Source organism: Moschus berezovskii, chromosome 9, assembly GCF_049115385.1.
Source record: "Moschus berezovskii isolate FMDL1 chromosome 9, NW_MosBer_1.0, whole genome shotgun sequence".
Taxonomy (NCBI): Eukaryota; Metazoa; Chordata; class Mammalia; order Artiodactyla; family Moschidae; genus Moschus; species Moschus berezovskii.
The window spans coordinates 68,956,481-68,979,302 of record NC_142468.1 but is presented as its reverse complement, the minus strand read 5'-3'; the positions used below and the strand labels follow the sequence as shown (position 1 = coordinate 68,979,302).

At 37.4% G+C, this 22,822-nt stretch overlaps 1 protein-coding gene and 1 pseudogene across 2 annotated transcripts in view; both read left to right on the top strand.

The window, feature by feature from the left end:
• Positions 1-905: 905 nt before the first annotated feature.
• Positions 906-22,822, top strand: part of BUB1B (BUB1 mitotic checkpoint serine/threonine kinase B) — a 53,064-nt gene continuing 31,147 nt past the window's right edge. For both annotated transcript variants that reach the window (XM_055436355.2, XM_055436354.2), the window contains exons 1-5: positions 906-1,125; positions 4,206-4,352; positions 9,325-9,384; positions 9,772-9,916; positions 13,618-13,814. In XM_055436355.2, coding sequence (XP_055292330.2) covers positions 1,091-1,125; positions 4,206-4,352; positions 9,325-9,384; positions 9,772-9,916; positions 13,618-13,814 — 584 coding nt within the window. In that variant the 5' untranslated portion in view covers positions 906-1,090. The remainder of the gene's footprint in view (positions 1,126-4,205; positions 4,353-9,324; positions 9,385-9,771; positions 9,917-13,617; positions 13,815-22,822) is intronic.
• LOC129562887 (small ribosomal subunit protein eS25 pseudogene) lies at positions 17,458-17,964 on the top strand (annotated as a pseudogene).

Sequence of the window (22,822 nt, the reverse complement as noted above, 5' to 3'; positions counted from 1 at the left end):
GTGGCTTGCCATTGCCTTCTCCGGAATTAGATTCTAGCTTTCTTCAATTCAAATGCGGGGCAGGAAACAGCTGGGTCAGAGCCACCTAAGAACTCTGGACACTTGTGACACCTGGGGCAGACAGCAGGCGGTGGTCATAGCCTGGCCAACCAGTCCAGAAATCAGGTCAAGCGCAAACTCTCAGAGATATCTCACTATGTTCATTATAACAGAGAATTCTGGTGCTTAAAATGTTCCTCGCTTGGCTCAAAGATTAAGTCTAGAGCCTGGACGCAGAAAGCACCTGTAGCGAATTTACACCTCCTGAATTTATACCTGCTAAGCTGTGAAGAAAGCTGATCGCCGAAGAACTGATGCTTTTGAACTCTGGTGTTGGAGAAGACTCTTGAGAGTTCCTTGGACTGCAAGGAGATCCAACAAGTTCATTCTAAAGGAGATCAATCCTGGGTGTTCATTGGAGGGACTGATGCTAAAGCTGAAACTCCAATACTTTGGCCACCTCATGCGAAGAGTTGAGTCACTGGAAAAGTCTCTGATGCTGGGAGGGATTGGGGGCAGGAGGAGAAGGGGACAACAGACAATGAGATGGTTGGATGGCATCACCGACTCGATGGACATGAGTTTGAGTGAACTCCGGGAGTTGGTGATGGACAGGGAGGCCTGGCGTGCTGTGATTCATGGGGTCGCAAAGAGTCGGACAGGACTGAGCGACTGAACTGAACTGAGCTGAACTGAAACCTGCGGCACCTGGACAGCCACAGTCACCGGAAACTACCACTCCCACTATGCCCCGCGATAGCGTTGACTAAACCCGGATAAACTACAAGTCCCAGGATTCCTTGGGCGAGAGCGCGGAGGAGCGGAGGGGCGTAGCACGTTGTCCGCGCGGGACCGTTAAATTTGAAACTTGGCGGCTGGGCGTGAGAGCTTGGGTGGCTAGTTCGTGAGGGAATCAGGTGCGTGCTTTTTCGGGGAGCACCCTCCGGTCGCTTCAGTACCTCGAAGGGCAGGTTGCAGAAGGAGGTCCAGGCGGTCTGAGGCTCTGAAGAAAGGCCCGCGGGAGGACGAGGCCCTGAGCCGGGAATGCAGGATGGCGGCGATGCAGAAGGAAAGGAGTGCCCCGAGGTAGGTACCGGAGAAGGGCGGTCGAGAGCTGGGCCTGCGAGCTCCTAGGGTGCCTGGCAGTGACAGAGGCTCCGCTGAGAGCAGTCCAGGAGAAGCGCAGGTCCGACCGAATCGTCCTCCCTGCTGGAATTGGACGCGAGGAGTGGAGGTGAAGGCACAGGGTTAGCACTGACCTCAGCGGGCTGAGGGCGCGTGAGAATCCTGCTGCATCCAGCTGCCAAGGAGGCTGTGGGACCCCGGGGGTCCAAACGGCTTGGAATTTGTGGTGTGTTTGTATCTCAGCCCAGCCATTCGCTAACTCTGTGACTTTGGATACGTCTTTAAATGGAAGATGCTGTTGTGAACGCTACCTACCATTCCGAGTTCTGGGAGAATTCCGAGTATTTGTAAAGTAACTGCCTCCAAATAAGTGCTTAGCACATGGTAGGTGCTGTCTTTAAGTTAGTAGCATAGTTAGAAATCTAAAAAGCCCTTCTCCTCATGCTTGCTGCTCTTCCTTATTTATCCGTATATAAGCTCTTCTGGGTTGAAATTCTATGTGCGTTTTCATTACGGGGTACACGGTACTTAACGGGCTTCCCAGGTGGCGCAGTGGTAAAGAATCTGCCTGCCAATACAAGAGACACTAGAGAGACTAGGGTTCCATCCCTGTGTTGGGAAGATCCTCTGAAGCAATAAATGGCAGCTCCGGTATTCTTGCCTAGAAAATTCCATGGACAGAGGAGCCTGGTAGGCTACACTCCGTAGCGTCACAGAGAATCAGACACCACTGAGCACTACCACCACCACACAGTACTTAGATATATGTCATTTTACGAGCTCTTTAATTCATGCAAAAGATAGATATACTTTTTATTTTATATTGGAGTATAGCCGGTTAACACTGTTGTGAGTTTCAGGTGGACAGCAAAAGGACTCAGCCATACATGTATCCATTCTCCCCTAAACTCCCCTCCTATCCAAAGTGCCACCTAACATTGAGCAGAGTTCCCTGTGCAATAGGATGGGACCTTGTTGGTTATCCATTTTAAATATAGCGATGTCATGCGAGATTTATTAACCACCTACAAAGTACTAGGTGTAACAAAAACACAAAAATCCCTATCCTTATGAAGCTTAAGTTCTGGGTGGGATGAGGGTAGGGAAAGCAAGATAAATAAACTAAAAGGTAGATAGTGGTTGGTACAAAACAAAACTGGGGAGGAGGAGGGTTGATGTAATTTTTGATAGTTTTGAACAGAGAGCCTCACTGAAAAGGTGTCATTTGGGTCAAGACTGGAAGGAAACTCAAGAGTTAGTCATGCATTGATCTGGGGGGGAAGTACAAAGGCTGGAGGGTGAGAGTTGGGGGAGGCAGGGGCACTGGCTGAGTAATTGGAGCAGAATGAACCAGAGAACAAAAGGAAATGAAGTAAAAAAGGTGAAGATGCAGGCATTGTAAGGACTTGGCTTTTACTCTGTAGTTGAAAGTTATTGGAGGGTTTTGAGCAAAAGAAAGACATGATCTGACATGGGTTTAAACAGGACCACTTTGGCTGCAGTATCGAAAAGACTAAAGACAGAAAAGGATGGAAGCAGAGAGACCAGTTTCAGTTCAGTTCAGTTCAGTCGCTCAGTCATGTCCGACTCTCCGCGACCCCATGAATCACAGCACGCCAGGCCTCCCTGTCCATCACCAACTCCCGGAGTTCACTCAAACTCATGTCCACAGAGTCAGTGATGCCATCCAGCCATCTCATTCTCTGTCGTCCCCTTCTCCTCCCGCCCCCAACCTTTCCCAGCATCAGAGTCTTTTCCAGTGAGTCAACTCGTCGCATGAGGTGGCCAAAGTATTGCAGTTTCAGCTTTAGCATCAGTCCGTTTAGACGTTATTGAAATAGTCCAGGCAAGAGAAGATGGTGGCTTGAGCCAGGCTGAAAACAGTGGAGATGCTGAGAAGAAGGTTCATTCCTGGATACGTTCTGGAGGTGGAACCAACAGGACTTGCTGGAAGACTGGAGGGTGTGAGAGGGGTGTCTAGGTTGGCATTAAGATTTTTGACTTGAGAGCTGGATAAATGAAATTGCCATTTATTTGAGATGAGGGAAGAAGTAGGTCTTTGAGGAAGCAAGAGGAGGAGAAGGGAGGGAGGAAGCAATCCCAGCTCAGTTTTGGACATTTAACAGATATTTTAATTGCTATTTTAAGAGAAGAATTCTAGAAACGTCAATAAATATTTATTCAGTGTTTACTACTGTTAGATCCTGTGTTAGATCATGAGAATAGAAAAACAAATGACATGGCCCTTTTATTTACACAAAATAGTTAAAAAGATAAGAGTAGTTACAACTTACATTATTAATCACTTACAGTTTGTTTTCCTGAAGGGAGTTTTCTGCTCTCGTCTTGACGGAGGTCACACAAAACTTTCACTTTATTTTTGAAGAATAGTGCCTGTCTGTTTCTGTTTTAAACACAGAAATAGCATCTCTCAGCCAGAAGTAAGCTTCTCTTCGAGGATTGTAGAGCTCTGAAGTTCAGAGTATATACATACCCTTTGTGATGATTACCTCCAAAAAGCTTTTGCAGATTCCCCCTCATAGAATTGATATAATTGGAGGAGCCTTTTATGACCAGTAAACTATATTTTTGTCTGCTTCTACTCTGGGCGACCTATATATATAAACTTCAGTTTTAAGTAATCAGTTGAAACATGGGGTTAGTCTGATAAACACTTTGCTAATTTTAAACAAGGTGATACATTCAGTGATAGGCATCAATCTGACTTTGTCTGCTTTGCCAAATTTATAATATTTTTTCCCTTCTTTCTTCCTGTCATAAACTTTCTTCTTAGGATATTGCTCACAATACTGTAGCCATGTTCTCTCTTCCATTAGGTAATACTGCAGCCTTGAACTTGGAAACCAGATCACAGATAGACTCAGAAGGTTAGGAGTATAACATTAATAACACTACTGATGTGCCAGCCCACTGTATTTAACCCAAAGTGTATTATCACTTTTCTGAAAACATTTACAATAATCCAGTGTTATAACAACTCAGTGTTAGTATGAGATTTACTTTTGTTTCTCTCTTCACAGTGAAGTCATGTCCCTGGAGGGAGATGAATGGGAGCTGAGTAAAGAAAATGTCCAGCCTCTAAGGCAGGGGCGGATCATGTCCACACTTCAGGGAGCACTGGCACAGCAAGAATCTGCCTGTAACACTACTCTTCAGCAACAAAAACGGTGTGTAGGATGTTTGGGGCTCCACCAGTCATCATTCATCCTGAGCTGTAGTAGTTAATGTGGGCATGGACCCATGCAGAATGGCATAAGGAGTACTAAACTACTCTTCAAAAACTTGTAGTCTGAGAATCTGTTCCCCTCCTGCTTTCTCATCACACAGCAGCTATCTAAAGATCCCCTCAAGTGCACTTAAGAACAAGAGCTATAGGATTTCATTTCACTGTGGAGCAGCCAAACTCTTGTATCAGTAGAAATATTTCTCATACAGGGGGAACTGATAAGTAAAGCAAGTATCATATTATAGTATTTACCAAAAGAATTATGTCATTCTTAATCCTGAAACAGAATTAACTCTTTGAGACTAATCAATTAATGAAATGCTTCTTCGTATTCTGAATACTGAGGGAGAGTGCATCTGTTTATCCTTTGTCTGTACTCTTAATGTTCTAGGAGGGTATTTTTGAGAATGTGTACAAAAGAAATAGTGGTCTCCAAAGAAAATGTAAGCCTTGGAGAAACTGAATTTAAGGAACTCAGGGTGATGAAAAGCTGAAAAATACCACTATATTGTTCAAAATAGTGAACAATAAAACTTGCTCTCCTTTGACAAATGTTTTGATAAATACACTTTTTTTCAAAAAGGTAAAGTATTGGTTTCTACTTGCAGTCTTATGACCAAAAAATTCTTGTATTATCAGCAAATTATCATAATTTTGATCTAATGTAATGAATACCCTTGATCATCTCTTTGAATCTTTAAAAGCACTGGATTTTATGGTTTTGTTTCACAGATGGTGTTCTACTCTTAAATTTTTTGATGACATTCTATGACATTGTACTAGTTTTTCTGCTTCACTAACTACTCTTCCTTTTTGCTTGTTGGCTTCCTACTTCATTTTACCTAAGTTTCTGTTCTTTGCCCTCTGTTCTCATTCCATATTCAAATTTTCCAGCATTATTTAACTACTGTTTACATCTCTTACTTGCCTTCTAAATGTCTTTTTATCTACCTGTAACATATGATTAGATAAATATTTCACTAGTTATTAAATACTGAATCTCTTCTCTCAGGTAGGACCTTCCTTTTTCTACTCCATTTTGATTAATGGTATGAATTAATCTGAATGATCTTACCTCACTGCTCTCTCATACTCGTTGATTTAGTCGATTGCTAAGGATTGGTGATTTTTTTTTTAAAAGATCTGTTTATTATTATTTTAAACTTTTGACTGTGCTGGGTCTTTGTTGCTGTGTGCAGGCTTTCTCTAGTTGTGGTGAGCAGGGACTACTTTCCGTTGCAGTGCGCAGGCTTCTCCTTGAGGTGGCTTTTCTCATTGAGGTGGCTTCTCTCCTTGAGCACAAGCTCTAGGCACATGGGCTTCAGTAGTCATGGCTCTCAGTCTCAGTAGTTGTGGCGCATGGGTTTAGTTGCTCCAAGGCATGTAGGACCTTCCACAGAGCAGGGATCGAACTTGTGTCCCCTGCGTTGGCAAGCAGATTCTTAACCACTGGACTACCAGGGAAGCCCCTGATTTTTTTAAGTATAATTTGCATGCGGTGAAAGGCTCAGATTTTTAAGTATGCTTGGTGATTTTGATACACATTTCAAGACAGAACATTTTTATTACCTCAGAAGGTTCTCTCCTGCACCTTCCCAATCAATCTTCCCCTCCTTCATGAAGAAAGCAGTGATCACATTTTTATCACCATAGGTTTTGTTTATTTTACACTTTATATAAATGGAATCATACAGTACTTTCAATATGTTTTTTAGGCATTTTCATGTTGCATGTATTAGTAGATTGTTCCTCTTTTTTTTTTTTTTTTTTACTGAGTAGTATTTCATTTGTTTATCCATTTATCAATTGATGGACAAATGGATTCTTTCCAGTTATGTGTTTTGTGGGTAAAGCTGCTATTTACATTCTTGAGTAAGACTTTTTGTGAACATAGATTTTAATTTCCCTTGGAATAGCATTGCTGGGTCATAGAATAAGTGTTTGTTTTCCCAAAAGGTTGTACCATTTTACACTCCTCTATCAGCCACATATTAGAATCAATTTGCTCCAGATCCAGTCCCATATTTAGTGTGGTGGTTTTTTTTTTTTTTTTTTCACTTTAGCCATTCTGGTGGTATCTCATAATGGTTTTACTTCCCATCTCCCAGGTGACTACTGAAGTGAGCACTTATTTACTTGTTTATTGGCCATTTATATATCTTCTTTTATGATGCGTTTGTTCAGATATTTTGCCTTATTTTACAACTGGAAGATCCCCTGGAGGAGGGCATGGCAACCCACTCTAGTATTCTTGCCTGAAGAATCCCCATGGATAGAGGAGCCTGGTGGTCTACGGTCCATGGGGTCGCAAAGAGTTGGACATGACTGAGCATCTAAGCATACACATAGTTGGATTGCAAGAGTTCTTAATGTAGTCTGTATACACGTCCCTTATCAAATATATGTGTTAAATATTTTCTCCCAGTTCATGGCTATCTATTTTCATGGTGGTATTTTTTGACAAGCTGAAATTTCTAATTTTGATGTCTGCTTAATTAGTGTTTTTCTTTTAGTACCTTTTGTGTCTCCTCTAGGAAATCTTTGCCTGCCTAAAAGGTCCTTTTTTTTGAAAAAAGGAAAAAATCCTGTGATTTTTTTTTTTTTCCTAGTAGCTATGTCTTAGCTTTTATGTTTAAGTCTGTGATTCATCTTAAATTTATACTTGTGCACGGTGTAAGGTTAGAATAAAAGGTCTTATGCCTCTGTCTCTACCCTCATATGCCTATTTAGTTGTTGTACCTTCATTTGTTGAAGAGAGTTTTGTCTTTCCCCATTAAATTGCTTTGGGGCTTTTGTCAAAAATCATTTGGTTGTGTATGTGTGGATCATTTCTGGACTCTATTCTATTCCATTGATCTAACTGTCTACCTTTTCATCAGTTGTATGTTGTCTTGATTAGCTTTATATAATAAGACTTGAAGTCAGGTAGAATAAGTTCTCCAACTTGTTCTTTTTCAAAATTGTTTCAGCTATTATTGGTCCTTTGCTTTTCCAAATTTTAAAATCATTGTGTCAGTTTCTAGAAAAGAGACTGCTAGGATTTGAATTGGATTGCATTGAATCCATAGATAAATTTGGAGGTTTGCTGATTTTTATCAGTAGTGTCTTGAATTTTTTTTTTTCATTATTTCATACTTAAACCACCATTTTAGTCACACAATTGTGGCCCCTTTTCTAATTTCTCCTATTCTTATGCTGTTGTTATCAAGCAGGGTTCTTGGATTCTTTAATCAATAGAAATTGATAAGAGGCCAGACAAGACATTCAAGCAAGGCTTTACTGGGACTAGAGCTGCAGGGAGCAAAAACAAGTAACAGGTTTCCTTGCTTCCTGAACATGGGCCAATTGGTTTCCTAAAGGGAGTGAGGGTAGGGGTGGGTCCAAGGTTTGGGCTGGAGGGGTGACTTGGGTGATCTGCCCACCCCCTTGGTTTTGCTGTATGAAGGGATCATACTGCAGTACCCTGCTTTTGCTCTGGACACCTTAGAAGTAGCAGTTGGGTTTTTGGTCTTTTTGTATCTTGTTCAAAATTTGTTCCAACTGCTCATGTACACAGTTTTTACTCACTTATAGTTTCTTTATATTCTGTTGCTCCAGAAAACATTTGTCCAGGTGCAAGCACCGTAGCCAAGGGTCCCAGGTCTCAGCCTTTTTCAGTGTTATCTGATTAATCATTTTGAAATCTTTGCTTACCATATTCAAGATACTCTCCAACTGAAAAGCCACTACTGGCTTGAACAGGCAGAATCCAAGCTCTTTAAATTTGCATTTAAAGCATTCTCTTACCTCTCCAGATATCTCCCGTTTATTCCCAATACTGACTTTATGTTATAGTTTAATTTTCTCTGGATAAGCTCTCTGACTTTGACAACTTTATTCAATACTGATTTCCCTCTCTCTTGGAAAAAAATTTTTTTTCTTTGAAATCTTATGTTTCATTCAGAGTCCCACCTTCTACGACTGCTTCTATAACACCTCCTTTTGACATTCATGAAGCCTTTACTATCAATTCTTGGCAGTTGTAATATACTACTCTGTGTTGTTAGTTAATTTTTCATTTATGTACTGTCTCTCTTTTTAGAGCTTAAGGGTCTTTTGTATCAGGGACTATTCTTATTCTTTATGTTAAACATAATCCCTTATACAGTTATTACTGATAAATGGTTTATTTAAATTATGGTTTATTACATAATACTTCCCCTCTATTCTGACTGGTCAATCATAACTTCATCTTAGCCCTCTGCCTTTGTAAGCACTTTATAAAGTCATATTTCACATTTTCTCTGAAACATTCCTCCAATTTTTATATGGTCTAATTCTTCTTTGACTAATGTTATCCATGTAATTTTTCTTTAAGAGTCTTATTTCTGTATGTATATTTGTGTGTGTGTGTGTGTGTGTGTGTAGTTAGCTTCTTCAGTACTATCATATGCATATAAAGGTAATGGGTGTCATTTATTGCGTACTTAACTACTTACTTTGTCTAAACACTTTACACTTAAGACTAATCAACCTAATAAGATAGATCATATTATTATCCCCATTTTACAGATGAGGTAACTGAAAGCAGAGTTTAAATAGCTTTTCTAATGTCACTCAGTTAGTGATTAGTAGAGCTGCACTGGAACCTTGGGAGTCTTGTTCCAGAGCTTTAAATGCTGTGTAATACTGCTTTTCTATAAGTTGTCTTGAAATTTCTTTAATTTCTTCATATTTTATCTCTCCAGTTATGTTATCAAACAGAATCCTGATTATTTCTATTCTTTTTCTTTCTGTTTAACAAGCCCTCAAACTCCAGTACAGTTATCTAGATTGATATTAAATACTTAATAGTGAATAAAAGTGAAGGTGACACTTGTTCATTTGGCTTTTATCACTATTGCTTATGCTAACATTTTCTGTTTAAATTTCAGGGCATTTGAATCTGAAATTCGTTTTTATGCTGGAAATGACCCTCTGGATGTTTGGGATAGGTGAGTCTTTTTTATTTAACAGGGCAATAGAAACTTAATAGATGGAGTTCTTATAGCTATGCTTCTCAATCTGGGTTGTGTGAAGCAGTGTGTTAGAGTAGAGAGTAGTGTTTTTGAGACATAAAGAAGCAGAATAATCATAGTGTATCTTCCTGAGGTGTGACTGTGAGCTCTACCCATCTGCCACCATCCTCATTATTTCCCACAGCTACATATTAGCAATATTTAGAAAAGTTTGAGAGATACAGGTTTAGGACATGTCACTGAAAACCTCTAAATAAACATTGTCAACATATTAGATATTTCTACTTTGAAAAGCCCAGAATGGATCTTGGAACAAGACATGTTAAACTTGAAAAATATTTCATTTCTTCTCTTCCTATTCAGATATATTAACTGGACAGAGCAAAACTATCCTCAGGGTGGGAAGGAAAGCAATATGTCAATGTTATTAGAAAGAGCTGTAGAAGCGCTACAAGGAGAAAAACGATATTATAATGATCCTCGCTTTCTTAGTCTCTGGCTTAAGCTGGTAAGTCTTTCTGAAGTGCCATCTGAGTTTAAAATATTAAATTAAGAGATTTTTCTCTATAGGTATCTTATACATCCAAAAACTGAGCTGTTCAGTAGATACTAAACATTCCATAATTACTCAATATTTGTTAAATTGTTTCCATCTAGAGATGCATTTTACTCTAATTTTTTTAACCCATTAAAACTGTATATCTCTCTGTAGGAATGTGTGATTAATTGATTTTAATCATCATTAAGCCGTGCGGCTGTACTCGGGGAGGACATATAGGAACCAGCACATGGTAGTAGTACAATTGTTTGGGAAAAACTTTTGTAGGTGATTCTGCTGTTCTTTTCTTCCATTTTTTGAATCATCACCATAAAAAAAAGTGTTGTTTATATTTTATCTGTCTTTCGTTTTTTTTCATTTAGTATGTTGCTATAATTAAAACTATTGACTTGACCACTTTGTACTGTATTACTTGGCATATAGTTCTTTTAAGAACACTTTTGAGGATTTTTTATGAAAACATCTTTATAAAAATGATGACCAGAGTTTCTTAGACATTAACTCTTTTCTTTTATCCTAAAAGAGATTAGAGAAAAGCAACTGGGGACTTCCTGGTTGTCCAGTGGTTAAGAATCTACCTTCCAATGCAGGGGACACAGTTTCAGTCCCTGGTTGGAGAACTAAGATCCCACATGCCATGGGGCAACAAAGCCCACAAACAACAACTACTGAGCCTGCACACCACAACTAGAGAGAAGCCCACACATCTCAAGAAAAAGATCACCTATCCCGGCTAAGACCTGATGCAGCCAAAAATAAATAAATAAATACATCACTTTTTTTTTAAAAAAAAGGAAAAAAGGCAAGTGATAAATATTTAGAATAGAATTTTAGGTGATAGAATTAAATAAAATATATAAAAATTAAAAATAAGTAGTCAAGTAATTCTAAATAATAGACTATTTTCAACAATCATTGTAATATGATGAAATATAGTTAAATGAATCTTGAAGACATAATTATCTTCATTTTTGCAGGTCATTTGACATATTTTGGCATCCTTATGTAAGTTGGTGACATTACCTTAGAGATAGTAGTTATGGGAATTCATAAGAAAGGATGGCACACAAAGAATGCTAAACAGATTTGTTAGTATGTAGTCTGTGGTTCCTGGTGGTGTACTAATAGATTTTGTTGTTCATTCTATTTTATATAATATTCTTATATGTGACTAATTAGAAGGTTGAACTAAATAAACCTCTAAAGCGACATTTAATCCCAGGTTTCTATGATTATATTTAGTTGGAACTATTAAAAGTAGTAATTGGAATAATTTCTCTGTTCACTTGTGTTAACCCAATGTTTGTAGTGAAGAGTAATGATTATCATAGAGTAAAAAGCATAATCTAAACCAGTGCTCCTGAAAGAATGATCCATAGACTGTTCAAGGTAAGTACAAAAATTGAGAGTAAGCGTTTAGAAATTTTATTGATAATTTAATGTTGCGCATCTATGCACATCATTTTTCTTGTAACTTCTGTTTTTGTTGTGTTTTAAAAAAATAGCAGTCAACAAGGCAACAGAAACTTTTAAACACACATGCCTAAAACTGTCCTCTTCACCACAGGTAGTTGGAGAAGCACTGGTCTAGATAACCCTCACATTCCACATTAAAAAAAAAAAACACCTCAAATTCAAATTATTACTCCTAGAGTGATCAGCAGTAATCTAAACTCTGTACCTGGGAAACAAGGTGCATATTAAATTATTTTGCTCTCTTTCTTAGTCAAGAGGAGTAAAGATGGGTTCCTCACATTACTCTTTTGCTTTCCAGAAAGTTTTCTCCAGTCATTTTTTATAAAAGATAACTAAAATCTAGCTAAGGAAAAATTCGTTCTTAGAAAATATCCAGTATTTTTAGTTAAAAGTTTAAAATGGTTTTAATTTGGCTTTTAAGAGTTACCAGCAAGATATGTTTAACTTTTGAATCGATTAATCTAACCATCTTATCCTTTTATTTATGTTATTTCTTAGTGATCTTATTCAGCACTCTGGAATAACCCAAACTGTATTCACTGCCCCATGCTGCACCACAGCTATTCAGAAAACCATTATTGAAGTGCAGTCAATTTTAAACTTTATTTATGTAGTAATAGATATCAAGGACTTGCTCTTACAGTGATAAACCTTGAGAATTATTACTTTGCTTGAAATATCATCACATGTGGGAAAACATCTCTAATTTGAATAAACAGAAAAACTCCATTACTGAATTACTATGAAATTAAACTATAAGATACTAATGGATTTTGTTAAAGATATAAATGGAACATTTCATTTTTTTCTGCTAGACTGTGGGTAGGGACTGGAATATAGTAGAGAGCAATGTTTTTTGCCTTTGTGGAACTTACTTTATTGAGGAAGACAGATGATAAGCAATTAATTGTAAGTGTAACAGAAGAGAAAGAGGGAAAGTGTTGAGATGTATGGTAAAACATACGAGGCAGACTAAACCAAGGCCAGACAATCAGGAACAGAAAGATATGAATGAAAATACATGTAGTAAATGAACAGGAGAAAATGTTATCCTCTTCTGTAGTAAAAGAACTTTTAATGAGAACACTGAAATGCTACTTTTATATGAAAGTAGAAACTTTTAAAAATAAATATCAGCTATGAAATTATATTTGGAAATAACTGCTAACATTTTAAATTCATATAACTGTCTTAGAAAGCAATTTACTTTTTAACCTAGTTCCACTTATAGGAATTTATCTTAAGGGAATAATGTAAAATGTGAAAGGCAATATGCTTAAAGATGTTCATTACACAATTATTTACAATTATTTACACAATTATTAGAAGTGGTTTGTGCAAAAAATAAGGGAATAGTTAAATGATGAAAGATCTACTAGATGGAACGTTGTTCACCCATTCAAAAATATTGATTAAGTAGCAGCATGGAAAATGAATGATGCATAGTTAAATGGAATAAAAATATTTAATTATGATTAAAACTATAAAATGACAAAAATCTTTTTATTCCGTGGAAGAATGATATATGTTCCTTTTTTCCTCAAGAGAAAAATAAAGACTGAAAAAATATATCAAACTTGTTAGTGGTGTAGGATTTTTAGTGATCACTTCCCTTTCCCTTTTTGCTGCTAGAATTATCTGTATTGTAGCTGGTCTTAATACGGTCCCTTTTAAAATACAGATTTGACCATGTCATTTCTTTGCTTATAGCTCTCCTACTCCAACTATTGACTATCAGGTGTATTTACAATTGATGAGCTTAACTTTCAAGCCTGGTCACACCTTTTTTCCCCAGACTTCTATCTAGCTTACACCTCCACAAACTTAGTCTTCAGTCTTTGCTTATGCTTTTTTCTCTGCCTAGAGTGCACTTCATTTCCCATTCTTTACCTTATTTAAGTCTATTTCCCCTTAAGGGCCACACTCAGATGTCATGCATTCTTGAAAGCTTTCTTCCCCATTTCTTTTTCTTACAAATTAATTCCTTACTTTTGTCAGGTAAGGGATTAGTGTAAATGTGTTTTAGGTCCTCCCAATATATTCCTTATAATCTTGTGTTAGATAATATTTTTTTCAGTGCAGAAACTACATATTGTCTCTCCAATGACCGGCACATAACAGACAATATGTGAAGAAAAAATTGGTTAACTGTTAATGCTTTTAATTTGTTACAGGGACATTTATGCAATGAACCTTTGGATATGTATAGTTATTTACATAACCAAGGAATTGGCATTTCACTTGCTCAGTTTTATATCTCATGGGCTGAAGAATATGAAGCTAGAGAAAACTTTAAGAAAGCAGATCTGATATTTCAGGAAGGTATTGAACAGAAGGCTGAACCACTGGAAAGACTGCAGTCCCAGCACAGGTAAACTTCCTCTCTGGAGCTTTTCTTAACTCTTTAATAGATACAAAAAGTTGTTTTGCATGTGAATAAAGTGCACTCTGTGGATTGGCAAGTTAATTTCATTACTGTTCAGTTTTTTAAAAGACATTTTAATATATTTTCTATTTAAACATACAGTAAAATCTAGTTTTTGATGTACAGTTCTATATGTTTTCATAGATAAATAGAAACATGTAACCATTATCATAATTAAGATATATTTGAATAATTTCATCACTCCATAGAATCCCCACATTCTATCCCTTTGTGGTCAATACCTACTCACAGTCCCAACCTGTGGCAACCACTGATCCATTCTCCAGCCCTATAGTTGAGACTTTTCCATAATGTCATGTCAGTGGAATCATGTAGTATATAGTCTTTGATTCAGGCTGCTTTCATTTAGCATAATGCATTTTAGTTGTAAGAGTTCTTTATTCTGAATCCAAGTCTTTTGTCAGATGAGTGATTTGTAAACCTTTTCTCCCAGCTTAATTCTGGAAGTGACTTTTACTGTATAGAAATTTTTAATTTTGAGGAAGTTTAATTTATCAATTATTTCTTGCATGGGTTGTGCTTTTGGTATATCTAAGAATTCCATCTAGCTGAAGGTCACAAAGACTTTTCTCCTGTGTTTTTATCCTGAAGTGTTATAGTTTTACTTTTTGTTTTTAAATTTGTGATCCATTTTGAGTTAATTTTTGTGGAAGGTATTAAGGTTCTTTTTTTGCCTATGAACCTTATTTATTCATGTGCCTTTTGTTGAAAAGGTTTTCTCCATTGAAGTACCTTTGCATTTTTGTCAAAAATCAAGTGATCATATTTGTGAAGGTTTATTTCTGTTACTCTGTTTTCTCTTTTGATCTTAATGTCTATCATTGGTATGCTGCTGCTGCTAAGTCACTTCAGTCGTGTCTGACTCTGTGTGACCCCATAGATGGAAGCCCACCAGGCTCCCCCGTCCCTGGGATTCTCCAGGCAAGAACACTGGAGTGGGTTGCCATTTCCTTCTCCAATGTGTGAAAGTGAAAAGTGAAAGTGAAGTCGCTCAGTCGTGTCCGACCCATAGCAACCCCACGGACTGCAGCCTACCAGGCTCCTCTGTCCATGGGATTTTTTAGGCAAGAGTACTGGAGTGGCTTGCCATTGCCTTCTCCGATCATTGGTATATATTACCCTTATCTAGATTGCTGAAGAGTTATAGTAAGTCTGGAAATCAGTTAATTGTTCTTTTTAACTCTTCTAGTTCATTTGACTTTCTGTATAAATTCTAGAATCAGCTTTCTAGGATTTTGATTAGTATTATGCATGAACAAGATGTATTTCTCCATTTATTTAGATCTTTTATTTCTTTGAATAGGCTTTGGTAGTTTTTATCTTTCAAGGACTTGGTCCACTTCATCTAAGTGATGAGTTAATGGGCATAGAGTTGTTCATAGTATTCCTTTATTATCTTTTTAATGTCTGTAGGTTAGGTAGTGCCCTTCCTTCTTTGTTTTTTCATATTGATAATCCTGATATTGGTCCTCTAGTTTATCAATTTCTACTGATCTTTTTAGGAAATCAGCTTTTGCTTCCATTGATTTTTTTATCTTAATTGATACTCTGCTCCTAATTTTATTAATTTCTGCTCTTTATTATTTCCTTCTTTGTGCTTGCTTTGGGTTTAACTTGCCCCTTTTCTAATTGAAGGTGGCACTTAGAGCACTGTTTTCTAGAGCTTTTTTTTTCTAATGTAAAAGATTTCTGTCTAAGCACTGCTTTAGCCATATCCCACAGATTTTGATAATAATACTACATTTTCATTCAGTTCAAAATATTTTCTAATTTTCCTTATGTATTCCTTTTGATCCGTGGGATATACAGAAGTGTATTATTAGGAAGTATTTGGAGATTTTTCAGATATCTCCCTGCTACTGATTTCTAGTTTAATTCCATTATGGGTAGAGAACATAATTTGTATGGTTTCAAGTCTTTCTAATTTATTAAGGTTCATTTTATAGCCCAGAATATGTGAATGTTTTATGTACACCTGAAAAATGTGTTTTCTGCTGTTTTGGAATAAAATATTTTATAAATGTCATTTTTAGGTCAAGTAGATTGGTAGTCAGTTCTGGTCTTCTCTATCCTTGCTGACTTTCTGTTTACTTATTCTGTCAATTACTGAGAGAGGAATCTTGAAGTCTCTTTTATTGTGGCTTTTTTGTGGGATTTTATTTTTGTTTTTTGTTTTTTTTGCCACACAGCTTGTGGGATCTTTGTTCCCCTTCCAGGAACTGAATCTGGGCCCTCAAAAATGAGAGTTCAGGGAGTCCTAACCACTGGACCACCAGGGAATTCCCTCTTTTATTGTGAATTTATCTCTTTCTTCTTTGAGCTCCTATCAGCCTTGCTACATATATTTTGAAGTTCTATTAAGTATATACACATGTAGAATTGATCCCTTTATCATTATATAATGTTCATCTTTATCCCTGATCATACTTTTTCTGAAGTCAGCTTGATCTGATATTAATATAGCCAGTCCAACTTTCTTTAGTTTTCATGATACATCTTTTCCTTTGCTTACTTTTTTTCCCAACAGTATTGAAGGTATGCAACCATTGCCACAATCTAATTTTACCACATTTTTAACACCCCATAATGAATTCCATACTTATTATTATTCCACAGAACTGGAAAAGGTCAGTTTTCATTCCAATCCCAAAGAAAGACAATGCTGAAGAATGTTCAAACTACCACACAATTGCACTCATCTCACATGCTAACAAAGTAATACTCAAATTTCTCCAAGCTAGGCTTCAACAGTATGTGAACCGAGAACTTCCAGATGTTCAAGTTGGATTTAGAAAAGGCAGAGGAACCAGAGATCAAATTCCCAATATCTGTTGGATCATAGAAAAAGCAAGAGAATTCCTGAAGAACATCTACTTATGCTTCATTGACTATGCTAAAGCCTTTGACTCTGTGGATCACAATGAACTGAAAAATTCTGAAAGAGATGGAAATACCAGACCACCTTACCTGCTTCCTGAGAAATCTGTATGCAGGTCAAGAAGCAACAGTTAGAACCAGACATGGAACAACAGACTGGTTCCAAATTGGGAAAGGAGTACGTCAAGGCTGTATATTGTAACCCTGCTTATTTAACTTATATGCAGAGTACATCATGAGAAATGCTGGGCTGGATGAAGCACAAGCTGGAATCAAGATTGCCAGGGGAAATAGCAATAACCTCAAATATGCAGAAGCCACCATCCTTATGGCAGAAAGTGAAGAAGAACTAAAGAGGCTCTTGATGAAAGTGAAAGAAGAGAGTGAAAAAGCTGACTTAAAACTTGACATTCAGAAAACTAAGATCATTGCACCCAGTCCCATCACTTCATGCCAAATAGGTGAGGAAACGATGGAAACAGTGGCAGACTTTATTTTCTTGGGCTCCAGAATCACTGCAGATGGTGACTGTAGCCATGAAATTAAAAGACACTTGCTCCAAAGAAAAGCTATGACCAACCTAGACAGTATATTAAAAAGCAAAGACATTACTTTGCCAACAAGGATCCATATAATCAAAGCCATGGTTTTTCCAGTTGTCACGTATGGACGTGAGAGTTGGACTATAAAGAAAGCTGAGGGACATCTTAGCAAGGCGGCAGTGGTCGCAGCTTCTCTCCGGGCTTCGCCATGCCGCCCAAGGACGACAAGAAAAAGAAAGATGCCGGAAAGTCGGCTAAGAAAGACAAAGATCCAGTGAACAAATCTGGGGGCAAGGCCAAAAAGAAGAAGTGGTCCAAAGGCAAAGTTTGCGACAAGCTTAATAACCTAGTCTTGTTTGACAAAGCAACATATGACAAACTCTGTAAAGAAGTTCCCAACTATAAGCTTATAACTCCAGCTGTCGTCTCTGAGAGACTGAAGATTCGTGGTTCCCTGGCCAGAGCAGCCCTTCAGGAACTCCTTAGTAAAGGACTTATTAAACTGGTTTCAAAGCACAGAGCTCAAGTGATTTACACCAGAAACACCAAGGGTGGAGATGCCCCAGCTGCTGGTGAAGATGCATGAACAGGTTCCACCAGGTGTACATTTTGAAAAATAAAACTTTATTAAATCAAAAAAAAAAAAAGAAAAGAAAGCTGAGCACCGAAGAATTGATGCTTTTGAACTGTGGTGTTGGAGAAGACTCTTGAAAGTCCCTTTGACTACAAGGAGATCCAACCAGTCCATCCTAAAGGAAATCAGTCCTGAATATTAATTGGAAGAACTGATGCTCAAGCTCCAATACTCGAGCCACCTGATGCAAAGAAATGACTCATTGGAAAAGACCTGATGCTGGGAAAGACTGAAGGCAGGAGAAGGGGATGACAGCAGATGAAATGGTTGGATGGCATCAGTGACTCGATGGACACGAGTTTGATCACGCTCCTGGAGTTGGTGATGGACAGGAAAGCCTGGCCTGGTGCAGTCCATGGGGTTCCAAAGAGTCAGATACAACTGAGCAACTGAACTGAACTGATTTGCAGTGACTCTCCATTCCCTCTCAATCCAGTTCCAGGCAACCATTAATCTGCTTTCTCTCTCTGGATTGCCCTATTCTGGACATTGCACATAAATGGAATCCTATGTTGTCTGGTCTTTTGTGACTGGCTTCTTTCACTTAGCGTATTTTCAAGGTTCATTATAGATGAACATAGTTGTGGCATATATCAGTATTTCATTTTTATTGCTGAATAATATGTCATTCTGTAGATATAGTGCATGATTCATCCATTCATCAGTTATTGGGCATTAGGTTGTTTTCATTTTTTGGCAATTATGAAATAATGCTGCTACAGATATTCATATTACAGGATTTTGTGTGGATTTCCTTTTATCAACAAAGGGGGTTCTTTTTATTGAAGGGTAGTTGATGTACGGTGCTGTATAAGTTAAAGGTATGCAATGTAGTAATCCACAGTGTTTAGAGGTGATACTCCAGGTGGTGCTAGTGGTAAAGAACCCACCTGCTACTGCAGCAAGCACAAGAAATGTGGATTTGATCCCTAGATCAGGAAGATCCTACATGGCAACCACTGCAGTATTCTTGCCTGGAGAATCCAGTTGGCAGAGGAGCCTGGCTGGCCATAATCCATAGGGTCACAAAGAGTTGGGCACGACTGAAGTGACTTAGTGTGCATACACACTCCATCTATAGTTATTATAAAATATTGACTATATTCCCTGTGTTGTACAATATGTCCTCATAGCTTAGTTTATACCTAATAGTTTGTACCTTCCTATCCCCTACCCCTATTTTGCCTCTCCCCACTAGTAACCACTAGTTTGTTCTCTATATCTGTAAGTTTCTTTTTTGTTTTATTCACTAGTTTGTTGTATTTCTTAGATTCCACATTTAAGTGATATTATGCAGTTTTTGTCTGTTTGTCTGACTTATTTCACTTAACATAATACCCTCCAAGTCCATCCATATTGTTGCAAATGGAAAAATTTCTTTCTTTTTTATGACTGAATAGTATTCTACTATATGTGTATACCACATCTTGTTTATCCATTCATCTGTTGGTGACACTTAGGTTGCTTCCATATCTTGGCAATTTCAAATAATGCTGCTCTGAACACTGGGGTGCATGTATCTTTTCATATTAGTGTTTTTGTTTTTTTAAGATATAAACCCAGGAATGGAATTGCTGGGTCATATGTTAGTTCTATTTTTAGTTTTTTGAGAAACCTCCATGCTCTTTTCCACATTGGCTGCAGCAATTTACATTCCCACTAACACTGTACAAGGATTCTTTTTTCTCCACATCCTTGACAACATTTGTGATTTGTGTTCTTTCTGATTATGGTCATTCTGACAGGTGTGAGGTAATACCTCATTGTGGTTTTGACTTGCATTACTGATGTAATCTTTTAGCTATCTGCCTTTCCTTTTTGGAAAAACAGTCTGTTAAGGTCTTCTCTCCATTTTTAAATCAGGTTTCTCTTTTCCCTTTTAACCTGACAATGTCTTTTTATTAAAAATGGTTCGTATACACAGCAAAGAGTTGGGTATTGTGTTTTTCTCAACTCTCACAATACTTTTTATGTGGTTTATCTAGAACGTTTTGATGGAATTACCAATTTTGTGGGATTTAGATATGTTATTTTAAAATTTGTTTTCAGTTTCTCTGTCTTTTGTTCCTTTGTTGCCCCTTTCTTGTCTTCTTTTGGATTGTTTGGTTTTTTGTGTTTTTTTTTTAGTATTTCATTTTAATTTATTTTATTGACTTTTTGTTTGTTATTTTTTTAGTGGTTCCTCTAGGGTATATAATACGTATACCTAACTTTTCACAGTCCACTTAGAGTTAATATTTTACCACTTCAAGTAAAATAATGGGAACTTTATAACCATATAGGTTCTATATCTTCCCTACTTTCTTGATATACTGGTGTTAAGTATTACATTTACATACATTGAAAATCCCATCAGACAATGTTATAATTTTTGCTTTCAAAAGCCATATGTATTTTAAAGAACTTAGAAGAAAAATAGTCTATTTACCATCTTTGTTCTCCTTACTCTTGAAGTTCCAAGTTTTCCTCTGATATCATTTCCTATCAGACAAAGAGGTTTCTTCAAGCCATTCATTTAGAGTGAATCTTTTCCAATAAATTCTCTTAGTTTTTCTCCATCTGAGAATGTCTTTTTTTTTTCCTCCAGCCTCACAGCATGAAGAATCTTGATTTCCTAACCAGGAATCAAACCCGTTCCCCCTATTTTGGAAGCATGGAATTTTAACCACTGGACCCCCAGGGAAGCCCCTGAGAGTGTCTTTATTCATCTTTATTTTTGAAGGATATTTTCATTGGATGTAGAATTCTGGTCCAACAATTCTTTTAGCATGTTTCTCTCTTCTAGATTCTCTGATATCTGATGGGACATCTATAGTCATTTGAATGGTTTGTCCCCCTTTTTGTAATGAGTTGATTTTCTCTGGCTAAGTTTTTTTTTTTTTACTTTAACATTGCTTTTCAGCAATTTGATCATGATGTATCTAGGTATGATTGCCTTTATATTTAATCCATTTGGGGTTTACTGGGCTTTTTGAATTTGTGAAGACATGCCTTTCACAAAATTTGAAAAGTTTTCAGCCATTATTTTAAAAATACTTTTCTATACCTTTTCTTCTGGGACTTCACTTCCACATATATTAGACTCTCTGATACTGTCCCATAGGTCCATGAAGCTCTGTTCATTTAAAACAAAATTTTAACTTTATTCTTTAGGGTGGGCAATTTTTGTTGATTTGTCTTCAGGTTCATTTTCAGTCTTCTCCATTCTGATAATGAGTTCAGTTCAGTTCAGTTCAGTCGCTCAGTTGTGTCCGACTCTCCGCGACCCCATGAATCACAGCACGCCAGGCCTCCCTGTCCATCACCAACTTCCGGAGTACACTCAAACTCATGTCCACAGAGTCGGTGATGCCATCCAGCCATCTCATTCTCCGTCGTCCCCTTCTCCTCCCGCCCCCAACCTTTCCCAGCATCAGAGTCTTTTCCAGTGAGTCAACTCGTCGCATCAGGTGGCCAAAAGAGTATATCCAGTAAATTGTTTATTGCAGATATTGTGTTTTTTGGGTCTAAAATTTCCATTTGATTCTTTTTCACAGTTTGTGTCAGTTGAGAATTTCTATCTTTCCATTCATTTAAAATATTTTTACCTTTATATTATGGAGCATCATTGTGTTACCTGCTTTAAAATCTGACTGAAAACTCAACACCTGGGTCATTTGATGTTTTTATTTATTAATTAATTAGTTTATTTTAATTGGAGGATAATTACTTTACAATATTGTGATTTTTTAAAAATATTCTTTAAACTATATATAAAATTTCTTCATAAATACCAATCATGGTTGTGCTGTGAATTCTATATTTATATTTTTGGTCATTGTGCTATAATGTGCTTAGTCACTCAGTTGTGTCCAACTCTTTGCGACCCCACAGACTGTAGCCCTCCAGACTCCTCTGTCCTTGGGGATTCTCCAGGCAAGAATACTGGGGTGGGTTTTTATGCCCTCCTCCAGGGGATCTTCCCAACCCAGGAATCAAACCCAGTTCTCCCACATTGCAGGCAGATTCTTTACCGTCTGAGCCACCAAGGAAGCTGTCATTTGATGTTTGTATTTCTGTTTTCCCTTTGAGAATTGGTCACATTTTCCTGGTTCTTTATATGTCAGGTGATTTTGGATTATATACTAGACATTTATGTTGGTATTATTAGACTCTAGGTCCTCTTAGTTAATGTTGATGCTTTTGTCTTATTAGGTAACCAGCCTTCAGATATAATTTCTTTTTTAACTTATGTGAGTAGTGGTTCTAATGTCAGTTCAATTTTCAGAGACCTTTAGGTCTATCCCTTTTGTCTGTTGCTCCAGGGTTAGTCTAGGGCTTGGACAGTGGTTTATATTATAGTTCAGTTCTCAAAGCCTTTTCTGTGCTGCTTTGGGTCTGCTCTGTGTATGCATAGCTCAAGGGTGGTCCAGGGCTTGTGCCAGTTCATGTACAGAATCAGGAGATTCTCTTCTTCAGTTCATCCCCTCCAATATTTCTCCCATACTCATTGGCCCTCACAGTCTGCTTTTTCCTTTCCTCTGGACAGAAAGATGAGGTTTCTTTAGGAGTTTTAGCTTCCTCCACTGCTAATATAACAATTCAAAACCATATGGAAAAGAGAAGGGGAAAAAAACAGGAAACAGCCTTGAGTGGGTTGTTTCTTTAAGTTTGACTCCTCTCCACAGTCCACTTGCTTTTGTTTACTTTTTAGAGACCTCGGTTGTATTTTGTATTTTTGTCTGGAGTTTTTAATTTTTTTTTTTAGCTTTTAATTCTAATCAGTGAGAAAAAGAGAAACTAATATGTGCTTATTCCATCTTGGCCAGCATTTGCAGTTTATTCAATTTCTTTACCCTTTTGATAATACTTAAAACTTTGGTAACAGCACAGAAGTTTAG